This window comes from Bombus vancouverensis, chromosome 15, assembly GCF_051014615.1.
Source record: "Bombus vancouverensis nearcticus chromosome 15, iyBomVanc1_principal, whole genome shotgun sequence".
NCBI lineage: Eukaryota > Metazoa > Arthropoda > Insecta > Hymenoptera > Apidae > Bombus > Bombus vancouverensis.
This window is the reverse complement of record NC_134925.1, coordinates 8795698-8809961: the sequence shown is the minus strand read 5'-3', so window position 1 is coordinate 8809961 and position 14264 is coordinate 8795698. Positions and strand designations below refer to the sequence as shown.

At 39.2% G+C, this 14264-nt stretch overlaps 1 protein-coding gene across 1 annotated transcript in view; it reads right to left on the bottom strand.

The window, feature by feature from the left end:
- Nucleotides 1-14264, bottom strand: part of LOC117166445 (disintegrin and metalloproteinase domain-containing protein 10) — a 56824-nt gene that overhangs the window by 26892 nt on the left and 15668 nt on the right. The window contains exon 4 of the mRNA XM_033350412.2: nucleotides 7627-7745. Within this exon, the coding sequence (XP_033206303.1) occupies nucleotides 7627-7745 (119 nt within the window). The remainder of the gene's footprint in view (nucleotides 1-7626; nucleotides 7746-14264) is intronic.

Genomic DNA, 14264 nt, shown 5'->3' with positions numbered 1-14264 from the left:
ACGACATGTTTCAGAACGACGGATGCCATCCTTAAATCCTGGCTTAATTAGCCAAAGTACCGACGCGTTAAGTACACATTTTATCTCTGCCATTTTGTTCCTGTAATTTGTAATCCTCGAGTGTGAAAATCTGCGAAGCGAGAAGCATCGCGTCGGTTATGAATACGTCGAGCAGTATACTGGCTAGCAGCCAGGAGACCTCGCCCGCAATCTCCATCGAACTCATCCTTCGTCGATGAGATGATGGCTGATTTAGGCGTTTGGGGATTAATCGACTAATCGAAAATAAAAAGTAAATTGCTCGAGCAAGAAATCTTATCATCGTCGTTTAGAAGGCAAGAATATCAGCGATGTTTTAGAAGAGGATAATTATCCTTAGATTATAGTAAATAATGTTGATAATAATAATAAATCATATAAATTCGAGTAAATTGTGAATAGTAATAGTTGGTTAATTGTGACTATTCAAATATGATTATATTTTAATTTGAATTTAGACTTTTTAGGAAGAGTATATTTCGCTAGGAAATCAATTTGAAATAGAAAATTATTAATAATTTGACAGCTTGGGGAACGTGGCTAACAGTTTCTGGCTTTTGAAGATTTCTAATGAAATATTTTCATACAGAGGATTCAGAAACTGATTAACGTGAATCAGTATTTTACTGACTCGGTCGCGGCCCTCTTCTATTTTGCTCATTTTAATGGACAAAACAGATTTGTAATAAATATAAAATTATATCACGAGTAATCACACAGTTTTTCATATTTTCTTTATAGCTGAGATATTTTTTAACAGGAAAGAACTGGAATTAAGTGGGAAGTGACTTAATAGGACTTGCAGATTTTTACGTGAATTCGTACGTTTCTAAATACACCTAAGGAAATGGAACCTAAGTAGAGATTTATTTCAACCTCTGAATACTATAACGATCTTGTTATGTTTCCAGCAGATTGACGGCATACGAAGAACATGACAAATCTATTTCTATTGATTTTTTTACTTTGGTACCGTTTGATGGCTAAAATAACGTAATACGATAATTTAATTTCTTAATTATAGTGATATAACAGGGAAGAACTTCTGCAAATAATCAAGAATATATTCGATACTATAGTAACATATATCCTCAAGATCAGGAGTTCCATAGCGAGCAATAGTTACGTACTCGCCAAATGCCACGAACAAAGCGACAGTTTCAGTAGCGCGGTTCTGATTATTAAGTTTTCTAATTACTCGTATCCTATTCTCTTTCTCTGCGGTTTTCATATTTAACCAGTTAACTGCGTTTGACGTGTATACACGTCGTCGCTTGTATTTATTTACGCACTCCATGAGCTAATCCCATGAGATATTTCTAGAGCTAAGTTCCACGGTTAACTGGTTGGACAGATAAAATCAATATTTCTAAATGATAATCTAATTGACTCAGCCCATTCACGACACTCGAGAATAGACCGTTTGCAGGTCGATGATCGAAGCGAGACGAGCCGTTGATTAAAACGTCGTCGCTCGACGAATTTAAGGACACAGAGGCGAACATTTCCGGTAGGAAAGAACGCGTTGCTCTGGAAGATTGGCTCGGCTGGAATTTTCTAAGTGACTTGCCACGCATCATCCGACGTTCTCCATTATCGTAGCACGCCAATCGGCCGTTTCCGGCCGGCGCAATTACACACGGGTACACCGTCAATTAGGCAAGTTTAATCGGTAATCGGATTATCAGTGATACGGGTTATCCTGCGCCGTTGCACCAGCCGGTGTGTCCCGTGCCCCATTCTAACACACGACCACCCAAACACACCTATGTACGCGTACATAGCCGAATCGAAAAGTCAAGTTAATTTAATCATTGTATCGTTGGAACAATTACCGCGCGTCCTGATCGTTTTCGCAGCGTGACAAACGCGCATTGTAACGGTTATTATGCTTGCAATCGTTTCATCTCTTCCGTAGCTTCCAATTACGAAGATATCGATACGATTATCTGCATCGTTCTATGGGTCGGGGTCGATTATAATTTCGTACACGCGACCTCTCCTCTCGGCTTTTACGGTCTGTCGTTATTTATTTGTCATTGTACGCCTCCTTATTACATCGATCGTTGGACGAGCAGTGAATGAAACGCACGGCCAGTGTTAATTCACTTGGATCACGAAAGTAAGTCGAACGCTTACCGTAGAAAGTTTCTGCGAATATATTAGGCGCGTTAGAAGAAAGCTGGAAATTTGATTGATATTCCAACGAGTAAATTGCAATGAATTTTTATGAATTTTTATAGTCATGGTACGAACGTAATTAAAGAAGTTAAGGCTAAATAATAATTTAGTTCGTCCATTAAATAATATAATAAATATTATAACAAGTACTCTAGTTTGTACAATTTTTCATATTACATCCTGTGGACTTTTTCATACTGGTATCTCGCGTGTACGAAAACTGCATAAACATTGGCAGTCTGAATTAAACAGAGATCGTTGCACATCAACTCGTTCCGCGCCCGATCGTGCCACGATTGTAGGGATACTGTACTTCTTCGATAATAGATTGTTAAGTAAGAACAAGGAAGAGAGTCTGTAGGCAATCACGGAGCAATTCTTCCACGTAAGCGATACGTAAAATCGATGCGTTCAAGCTGTTTAACGAGCACCATTAGCATCGAGCCAGCACGACCGGAGGAACAATGCCAGGTGAATTATTTCGCCGGAGCAACTCGCAAGTTCCGTAGTCGAAAGAGTATGCGTCTCATAATTCCGCTTGCTACACGGATACGCAAAGTTTTCATCGTAATCACGTCGCGAGTGTTCCCCGCGCGCAATTGTTACTTGAAGTATGCCGGCACATCGAGGTAGAGCCTTAAGCTTGGCCCGGACCCCAGTCACGGGAATTTATTCCATTGTCGTATAACGCTGCGGAAGAACCCGGAGGAAGCTAGTAGAACCCGGAGGAAGGAACTCTTTTTCGAGTTCGCGTACGCGAGTTTGTACCGCGCGACTGATAAGGAACGAAAGTAATTGGAAATCGTCGAGTTTGCGAAATACAGTCGACGACAAAAATAAGTCGTGCAACAATGGGCTTACGAATTACGAAGTTTCGTTAAATACGGCTTGTTTACACAACGATGCAAATTTGTTTCAACAAAGTTTCAATTACCCATTTATTGGATGATCTACGATACGTGCTACAATGACGCGTGGTGGTGGACAAGAGATTTTAAAATTCCTTTAAAATTCCCACTTTTGTATAACGACTTACATTAGCATTAACATTTTTGTACTAGACATGTTTTACCATGTTCGTAATATAATTATCTGTTTCACATCTATTCGTAATTTAATTGTTCTTATCGATCATATCGATTCTTTAAACTTTCTTTTGCTTTTCGTTGTACTCGTATGAAAGCTTTTACGTTTGTTATCGTGCACATTGCATAAAACATTCAGAAATTATTCATCAGCGCTGTTACGAGATCCGACTGTCACGGTTGTATCGGTAAACTTTGAAAGCAATTTAAAAATGTATATAGAAATTCATAAAATATGTTCTTAATACTTTCGTGAGCCCGTGTACATGACATTAGTATACTAGTTGAAATAAACTTTATCGATACATACTTTCGCTATCTGTTCGCTTCTTTTTGTCCCCGACTGTAAAACGGAATAAGGTGGATTTTGTAGAAACTTGCGTGTACGGAGGAGACTAACGATATAGAAGTTGGAAATTTGGTTAACTTGGCTAGTGGACGAGCACGGTGCGCGATGAAGTCTCGCATACACAAGAATATGGGAATATCGGAGAGCTATCTGATTTCAGCGAGCGTTCCAGTAGCGAGAGGAACTCGAATAAGTAGATACGTGTACCGACGAAAAGCGTACGAAGCCCGCAATATAATTTCGTGCACCGAATGAGTTCGAACTGGTCTAACCGCAGCCTCGCCACCGCTCGAAACTTGATCGCGCACAACGCCGTTGACGTCGATGCAGCCATGTCGCGATCAACGTTTCTCTTCGAGCTGCTCCAACTTCAACCTACAGCCGTCGTTATTCCTTCGATAATCGCTTCGTTGAGTGATCGTGCGAGCTGCGGAAAATTTTCCACGCGTAACTTGTTGAATCTATACGGCCGTTCGTCGACCTACGAAAACGCAAAACATTTCGCGTTTCAAGCTTTTAATCGACTGCAAAGCTTTTAAATCATAATACAGAGTGTTTCGCAACGCGGGCTCATTTCAGCGGTGAACAGGGGACACAAAAGCGGTGGAAAATGTTCGCGTAAACACGTGTCCTATTTGATCTTGTTTCAAAGCTATAGACACTTTTGTGTTTCGGTAGCCCGCAACTGCTTACCTACGTATGTAAAAGGTATGCTGGCTTTTGCAGCCGCCTTGTCAAAGAACTTCGCAATCTTTCAAAAATTCCACGCGTATGTCGAGTAATACAGAGGGTAGCCGTTTCGAGCACCTTCTACGAAGGTAAGCTGTTACGGATTACTGGAACACAGAGGTGGCTGTAACTTTCAAGCAAGATCAAATGGGACACGTGTTTATACGAACTTCTGTCATTGTTTTCGCGTCCCCTGTCCATTGCTGAAGTGAGTATCGCGTATGATGAAACAGCCTGTATAATGTGCTAAATATGCCGCGAATATTCATGCAACTTCACATTTTTACGAATATAATTAAAAAAATTGTAATTAAGTTATAATTAAAATTATGATCAAGAAATGAGAATTAATAAAAAGAACACGTTATACGCGTTGTCTGCACTTTTGCCGATCCAAATTTTCCATAAATGTATGAAAATTCGTAGTTTAATGGTCACGTCTTTTTTTTTTGCTTTGTTTGTTAACCAACGCGGGTTTCTTTGTGCGAGTATGTAACGCAGGATTCGTAATAAAGCTCTGCCGGATTTAAAAGGCAACAGTTACGCTTGGCGATGCTCGAGCGTAAAAATGCAGGCCCTAGCATGGCGTTTTCCGTTTCCAGGAGTAAGGCAACTCAATTACGGCGATCCTTCGCGCGGTCTTATCCAACGCGTACGCAACAACTATAATTATACGATGGCCAGATCCGCGTCATGTTAGCGAATAATATCGCGGAGGAAACGCGCGTTCCGCTTCGAACGATCGCGATCGTAACGTACGAGATAAATGGCGAGAACGTGCCGTAGATGAGAAAAGAAGAATGTCGAAACATACGTAAATGATTCGTGGAAAATTGACACGACATCAATCAGTGAAAAATTAGGAAAGGTGTCTCAAACTTTACCGATGTAATCAACATATCTTATCACTCATATCTCAGTCATATCTTATCACTGGACTGCGGATGTTTATGTATTTTAGGAACGTTCAAGAATGCAAACATTCACAATTTGCATATAATATCCGATGTATCCAAAATAGAGTTCAGTGAAGTCTCGGTTATCGAAATTCGGTTCGAGGTGCTTCGACCACTTCGCCATAACTTCGCTTTTTATCGAAATTTTAGCACGAAAAGTACGAAAGTGTGAATAGTTAGATCGAATCGATTAAACGACGAATTAAACCTAAATACATGTGCAATATTACATTGTCAAAAATTACCTATAATTTTATTATAAAATTTGCGAACACGAATAAATCTTTTCGTATTATCCGAGATAGACCTCCGGTGCACATCATCTCAGATAATAAAAAAGAGGTTCTACCGTGATTATTATAATATTTAGTGGATCAAGTAAATAATCATCCATATTGAATTTCTTTAGTTATATCCATGAAAATATAAAACATGCGCAGTCTATTTATTATTAGACCAGGGGGTTTTACGCATTTATGAAGAATTTGAAGATGCAAGCGTGCACAGAACGCGCACAGCATTGCAGAAATATATAAAACATCGAAAATACAGTACTCCTTAAAATATTATCCTTTTTGTGGCAAAGGATGGTTTACCTCTTGAATAAAGAAATAAGTAAATTTTTTCACGAGAGATCATCTCGTGTTGAGTCGCATCACGATTGCGAAAACACCCTATATAAATGGAAAAGCAAGGACTTGGAAAGGCAGCTGTATTTGAAATTCGACGTCGGAACGAAGAAGATCGTGCGATATCGAATTCGCGATTTCGTTTCTAAAAGTTGAAAGTGAAGGAAGGGCCCGGTGGACTGGAATTCGACGAACTCACGATACGTATGTATATCGATGGTGAACATCGTTCGTTCATGGGAGACTTCTTGCTCGTACACCTTCAATAGGGTGGCTGGCTTGGTTCCAAACGACCGCTACTGCGAGGATGACGATGAAAATGAGATTCTCGGTTCAATGCCGGGAATCGAGCAAGGATTATGTGTCTTCTGTCGGAGGACGTCAACCGGCGAATAAACTGGCGTCGCGTTGCTGGCCAGCCAAGAAACTTTCCCGTTAGCGGTTTCGTTCGAATTCCACGTACGTAATTCCCGGTTCTTTGACGAATCACGCGACGCGACAAGGAAGCGGTGAAATTAATAAAAATTAAAATACACGCGTACAAGGGGAAAGTCTTTTTACTTATTAACGAGTTTTATATTGCCACTTTTATATCTAACAAGCTCTCTGTTATTTGGGATGGAATTCATCAGGTACGTTCTATAGTTATCACGACTTAGCGCTTTAATCATTTTGAATGGAAAAATGTTCTTTCGCCGAAGATTTTGATAAAGAATTAAATGTATCGAAATGTCTTTTTTTATTATATATCGAAACTTTTCAATATTTCAATATTAAAGCTCCAATATTACGAAGCTCTTCTTATATTCTTTTCTCGTAAAGTAATCCTTTAACGAGTCGATAAAGATTTATCGCATTCGCGTAATCCTTCGAAAGACTTTGCAAAATTCATTAAACTTAATTACGTTATTACGGCAGATTCTTATCAACGAATAAATCAAAATCTCACCGTCAAGAGAATATATAAAATATAGCTGATGATAATTAAGTATACAAACAGAAATTCTCATCGCGGTTTTACCTTCTATTTGCAAAAACCAGTCGAAAACTAAATCTAAATTATCTCGCGCAACCAACACGATTTATAGCGTTTTTGAGCGTGAATTTGGTCTTTTTTTTTGTTTAGAAAATGCTTTGTCCCCATCAGTTTCGACAGGAGCGAAATCCCAGAGAGCAAAAGGTAGCGAAACGAGAGAGGTATATTCGCGCTGATCCGATCGGGTTGTCGAAAACGCGGCATCGTTTGAAGCTGGATACTCTGAAAGAAATATCACCCTGTGTGCACTCGTGTACACTAGAGAGCTTGCAATGGACAGCTTTCGCGCTCTTGCGCAGTTATTGCACATTAAAATTAAAAGGTCAGCTTTTAAAATCAATCTACAATTTTTGCGTGGTCTGCAAAACCCTATGGCGGTGTTTTAGCCATTTTGACTATACGCGCGAATCTTCCTTTTCTCCTAGTTCGCTCTTTACCCCGTATCGATACATCGGGGTTGGGCTTTATACCTGCTGCGAGCAACAGAAAACGTGAATGGCGTTGGAAAACTTCAAAGGTCGGGGAGAAAGCTCGCTTCACGGTGGCATGCAATTTCGCCAGAATCCAAATCGCTTTCGTATATCATCGAAGGGTGGAAGCAAAGTGGTCTGACAAAACTCACCCAACACGGTGCCCACGTATGAGTGCGACGTGTCGAAGTCAATGGGGCCGTTCGTGCTCTCGAATGTCGCATCCTTGCTGAATAGACCCTTGTCTTGTATCAAGCGTAACGTCCACTGTCTGAAACAGTAAAGAAACTTGTTATTAATATCAGGCAATTAGAAGTTTTACGTCTCATAAACGTGTACATGTAGTTGTTACTATCGTACGAAATACGTAGCGTACGAAATATCCGATATCGTTGTACCTACGAGGCTCGAGACAATTCGACGGATATCATTTTCCGCGTCAGTTTGATCCTTTACATTCGTTAATTGTGTCTGTTACTACTTTTTCAACGATCGCCTCGAAGTCGATCGAATCGATTAATCTTTCGAGTATGTAACAAAATAACGAAACACGACCGGAAAAGATATCCATCTTTCGTCTACGAGTCCAGTGTACGTATCTTACGTATTATTTTAATTCCTCTTCTTACTTCTTTATTAATTACTAAACATTTTTTACAATTTTTAATTTAAGTTCCTCTTATAATATATCTTGCAATTACATACATGGCACAGCAAATGAATCATTGTCTTTATTCGTCATTCCTTTCAAGCGTCTTCCCATTAAACGTAGAATCCAACCAAGGATTCATTATTTTTCGAATATTTGATGCACTGTCCTTGCTGTGTACTTGATATTCGAACGGTTAAAAAACCGGAAGCAGTGTATTTCGAATTAGCAACAGCTCTACGAACATAAAGGAGAACAGGATCGAGACGAGGTAGACAAAGTATCGGTGATTTACACATTGTTCCTAAGAAAACGACATTGCCCCTAAGAACTCGTCGACTAATCCTTTCGCCGATCAACGCAATCAGGTTTTTACGCTCGAACGGTTCTCGCCTCCACCAGGTCCATCATAGAAAAACATCGTACAAGAATGAATCATAATCGAAGAAATCTTGAAAATACCAGCAGTCGCCGGTTAACCTTGCGACTGTCCGTTGCGTTTCACTGCCCCCAGGACTGTTGGATCGAACGTTCGTCACGACGTAGGGTCAATGGTAACGAGTAGTCTCACGGTCGACGGCTGGACATCGGGAAACGTGCAAGAAGCGCGATGTCGTTGCACGAGTGTCGAGGAACGTTAGATCCAAAACCCGTTGTGCTCTCGTGATTCAGCGATTCTTGGACGATGACGCGATCAGGCCTTCCCCGGTACTCGACTCTTCCGAGTGGAAAACCTGTAGTCGAAGGACGAAGCGAAGCATACTACGAGAGCGGTTAACAACTAACAATAAGGCTACGATAACATGGAATTGATCGACAACGTAGTAGCGCTTTAAGGCGCGTTTCATTTTGTGTCAAGCAATCAGATAACGCTAATTAATTGATAACTAATTCCATGTCTAATTTTATTCTCGCGTTATACCACACTTGTAACCTTTCTTCGACTACGCGGTCTCTACGCTGTTACCTACGCATACTTATGCACACCTGCTTGTCATTTAGTCACGTACCATTTGTTAGCTAGGTAAAGCCCTGATTGGCTATCGCTGCCCACTTCTAGCTTCTAAAAATAGTACGAAAGAGGCCAGGCATAGTAATCACATCAGTTCTCTTGTATCAAGTTTTTGAATATTTCTCGTAGCATGACTTCTGGTCTACAAGATATCCTATGGCCCTATACCGATAGTATTCTTAACAGTATCGTTCGTTTCAGGTAATCTGTCACAGGTACCTCTCCTTAACAAAAAAGCATAATCATCCTGATCCAAAAATGTATATGATGAACGTACCGCAATAGAAAAAAAATCACGAATAAAAGAAGCACACGGAGTACCGTGTCGTGTTTCGCGAAAGAGAACCGGTATATTAAACTCTGTATCCTGAAAAATCTCGAATCGATTAAATACATTAAAATCTCAAGTCTCAACGCTTGACGACATCGCGTTGATACCACCGTGAATTCGACACTAATCAAGCGATAGCTCGGAACTGCGGCTTCTAAGAACAAGGGATCGACGTTGCTGTAAGATGGACGAGCGAAGCGCGACGACTTTCAGACTTGGAATATTAAATTTAGAAACGCGAAAGGATGGAAGACTGGCGCGTGGCATTGAAACGCGGATTGACCAGGGATTGCGTATGGAATGCAGCGAGTGCACGCTGCTATAATCCCGGATTCGAGGGTAAATGGATTAGGTTTAATTAAATTCGCAACGAGCCTGGATTATTCGCGAACACGCGTAGACCGACAAAATATTCGATCATCTCGTCAGTGTTAGAGGCAAAAACAGAAAAACAGAGGGAAACGAAAGGTAACGCTGATGTTAAGAGACAAGGAGAATTCCCAGGTTGATCATGAAAACCGTATCGAGCAAAATATGTTCGGATGGTTAAAAGAATGGCCCTACGAAGTTTTTCCCAGAATATCAGGATGTTAAATGCACGGACGTGGTCGTAAATCTGAGCTTATATTTCCTTCTTCGAATACGAAGATTGTAGGAGAAAAATATCGCAAGTATAATTTAGTAGAGTTTCCAATCCTGATGTTCTTTCGTAATTATTTAGCGATCGATGGTGTATTTCAGTATAGTATAGTTAAAAAAAGAAACAAGGATATAGTTCTTTAAACAGTGTATGCCTAATATCTACGATAAGGCAATCGATGCTTTCGAAGTCGGTATTTTTCCAAAGAGTCGGGAGAAGTTAATATTTTTCGTGTAAATATTTTTCGAAAGAACCTCGTAATAAAGTTTAATAGAAAGACGATTTTGATAGCCCATGCTTGGAAAAGGACCAAAGGTTTCTCGACAGAGATTCACTGAAAGAAACAATACACGTAATATTTAATAGAACGTTCAACTTTTATTGAATTTCACTACGTACCTCCCGAACAATCTAGTACTTTAATTAAGTACGCGATATTTTGGAGAAACCAGCCGCGGTTAAGGTTTTATTTGTATTTAAAGAATACTACGTTTCATATACCGAATCGAATTTAGAATAAATAACGAATGGGAAATAAACCGCGAATAACGGGGAGAATATTCGCCAACAGCCGTAGCAATTTCAGATCCCGGTAATTTCTATCATCGCGAAACAGATTTCGTTTGAAATTCACGCTGGTGTTTTACAAGATGCCGCGAGGAAAAGGAGACACGGAGGGCTCCTCCTCTCTGCTCCTTTGCCTCGCGGAAAGAATTTAATACGGAGCATTACCATAAAGAAACGAGGCACAAGACGAGCCGGCATTACGTAAGGTATCAACGGAAGAGCAACAATTAGTCGCGGATCCTCGTACCTTTCTCGCCGCATCTGCTGCAATTATTTTCCTAACTCGATAGCAAGCTGTTGGCGATAACGGTGAACCTTGTTTCCTTCCTTATTCCACGAGATCGTTCTATTGTTTCCATGAAATTGGTCCCGTTAAGAAATTCATAAAGCTGTCCGTAAAGTGCGTGACTCGCGAAAAAAAGGCGACGAGGTCGCTCGAACGATTTATCTCGTAATTCTTCGGATTTTCACCGCTGTCTTCGAGATTGCTGGACTCTTTCTATTTATTTATACACCGGTTTACTTGCTCGAGATACTTGTACGCTTTTACCATGGAAAATTTGTATGCGTGCGTTGTGTGTGTGTTACGTATAAAACGCGTCGAAATTTTATTAGAACAACGATGAGACACGATTGTGACGATTGTGTTGTACAATTTGAAAGCAATCTGACGTGTTATCGTTTGGATGACATATCTGAAATCCTACATCCATATACCACGTCCATATGAAAGCTGCATACGAACAAATTTTATCGTATATTTTCGATTTACCTTTATACGGGGAATTACGTTAGTGAAATTTGTAACCAATCTGAAAATGTATACGTATGTGGTGATCTACATCATGCACCTCAAACCCTGTATCCTATTCCGTCTTCTATATCCTGTATCCTACATCCGTACGAACAAATTGTATTCTATATTTTCAATTTACTTTTACACAATTACCTGCTTCTCGGTTGTACTCCGATTTCGAAAACATGCTATGATTGTATGAGAAATTATAGGATTTTTGCTGCAAATATATACTTAATAAAAAGTAAGTAGACAGCATGAGTGACCATCTTAGAAATATATGAAATGTTAAAGATATTAACTCATTGGTCCAACTAATAACGAGAAGTAAATTGTAAATGTCCAATAGAAAAAAATGTTAAAGGTGTTCCCTTGGAATATTAAGACTTCATGAATATGTAATTAATATTTATTCGCGCATCGTTGAATGTATATCGTGGAATAAATTTTACCCCACTTTCCACAGATTTTTGCGAAATATGTCAAGTCAAATAAAATGCGAAACGTTCGTTCGCGTCTGCTATCCTTAACGTTTAAAAAATTGAAAACGTTGATTTATATTTCGCGTCAACAGTGCGTTAATATCGATATCATTGACCGTTCAAATATCTGTGCAACCTTTGAGAAGTACCCGTACCTACTGAATACGTCGTAATTTCAAAACGTATATTTGCAGATTTGTCTGAAAATTTCCCAATATGATTATGGCAGTCGAGTCTCGTGAATGCTAATGAAATTTCCAAATGTTTCCTATGACGCATAATATATTCAACGAAAGGTACTCGCAAGTATTCCAATATTTTCGTGAGCCTGTGCACATCGAATATATATGAAAGAGGGACAAAAGCCGATATCGCCGATTTATAACGTCAACTTATCCACATTCTGGCTTCAACATCTCTCTCGCTTATCTACGCTCGGACATTTTCTGAAAAGTGACTTTTCGCGAGACCATCGCCTCTGGTAATCCCGGAAAAGCAACACGCTGGATTTCTCATAAACTTTTTAGAACGTTGCGCGACGCTCTCCTGAATCCCGTGTAACGAATCCAATAACACGGTCGTCCACGAATCCGATTTTCTCCTGACGAAACGAGGAATCTAATAACGCCGCTTTATTTATCCGTTTTATACTAATAAGCACTGAATACTGAAAGATGAATTTCCTCTTGACCCCTTTGCTGTCTATTGCGCGCGTATTCGTTGTATTTTCACGGACGTTTTACGAGAGAATCGGCAAAAGCTGAAGAAAGGAAAAATCAAGTTATTTAAATCAAATTATTCCGCGGGATATTTACTGTGGTTACAAAAGCTGCTTCTACAGCATTGTATTTATTATAGCATCTACGCATTAATTAATCGGCAGACTGCACATTTTTATGTAATTTCATATTTTTACGAAGAAGATCAAGGATATGAAACTCGCATAGAAAATTGTTTCGTTCGTTAAAAATGAAAAAGACCGCTCCATTTTGAATATTTTATATATTTTGTATATTAGACACGGTTCATGAATCTTTGCATCTTTAAATTTATTATAAATGCGTAAAAAACCGGCGGTCTATTAATTAGGTTCAAGTATATTAAATTTCGTATGATTTAATGGTATATCCACATGATTATAAACATTTCCTACTATACGAACGAAATGTAGAACCTCGTGAAAAGACGCTTATTATTGTGCACTGTTGTAGCTTTACTAGAAACTTCAATATTTAGATTAGTTTGCTTTTTCTTTACCATAACGTGCCTAATCTCTATAAAAGCAACGGATCATAGCAGAAATGAGGGGGTGGAGCAAGACACGTTGATGGTAATCCATCTCGTAAAGTTGAAAGTACGGCAAATAATAATTTCTAGTTTTACAAGAAGAGGAAGATACCAAAGAACAAGAGAAGTAGATAACAATCTGAAGATTCGATTAACGATAAACATATGTTTGGCAGATATAATACCAAAGAGGATTTAAGATATACATAAGAACTATCCAGAGTACTAAATTTTTTGTTTGTAAATAATAAGTTAATAATAAGTTTTGTTTGTAAATAATAAGTTAATAATAAGTATCTCAAATATTTTACTTTATTTTTTAATCGATAATTCAAGGATATTCCAAGGATGCCTCTTGACTTTCTACATTGCAAAAATGGAAGATTAATCAAGATATAAGAATGAAAGCTTAAAACAGAGAAACTACGTAAATATGTTCACTGTATCGATTCATTCTGTTTGCCATCGTGAAGTATAGCTATATTGGAGCATGAGAGACAAAAGGATATCGAAATTTAATTGATTCGACTATTTTCATTTTACCCTGTTTTCTGTTTATAATTCAACAATATTCGAAGAATGCCTTTTGACTTTCATGACTCCATGCATTGCAAATGGAGAATTAATTGAGATATATCGAAAAATGTTTAAAGCAGTGCTAGGTTTGCTCTGTTTGGGACTATGATGTACAGGTTGGGCCAAAAAAGACGCGAAGGACATCGAAACTTAGTTGACTCGAATAACTTCATTTTGCCCTACTTTCTATTTAAAATTCCAGAATATTCTTGAAGAATGCCTTTTGACATTCTGCATTGCAAAGAGGAACAGCGACGAAGCTGCAACATCTACGCGGCGTTGCTTTATAAAGGTTGCGCACCTTCCTTTCTTTCGTTCCCTTTCGCATCCGTCGGTCATTAGACGCCTCCGTGTGCGCGACACGCGTTGCGTTCGTTGAATTCAACCTGTGCCCACGTGCGGGAAAACTGGATCTCAGCTCAGCCATCCAGTCTGTTCGTGGCGACTATA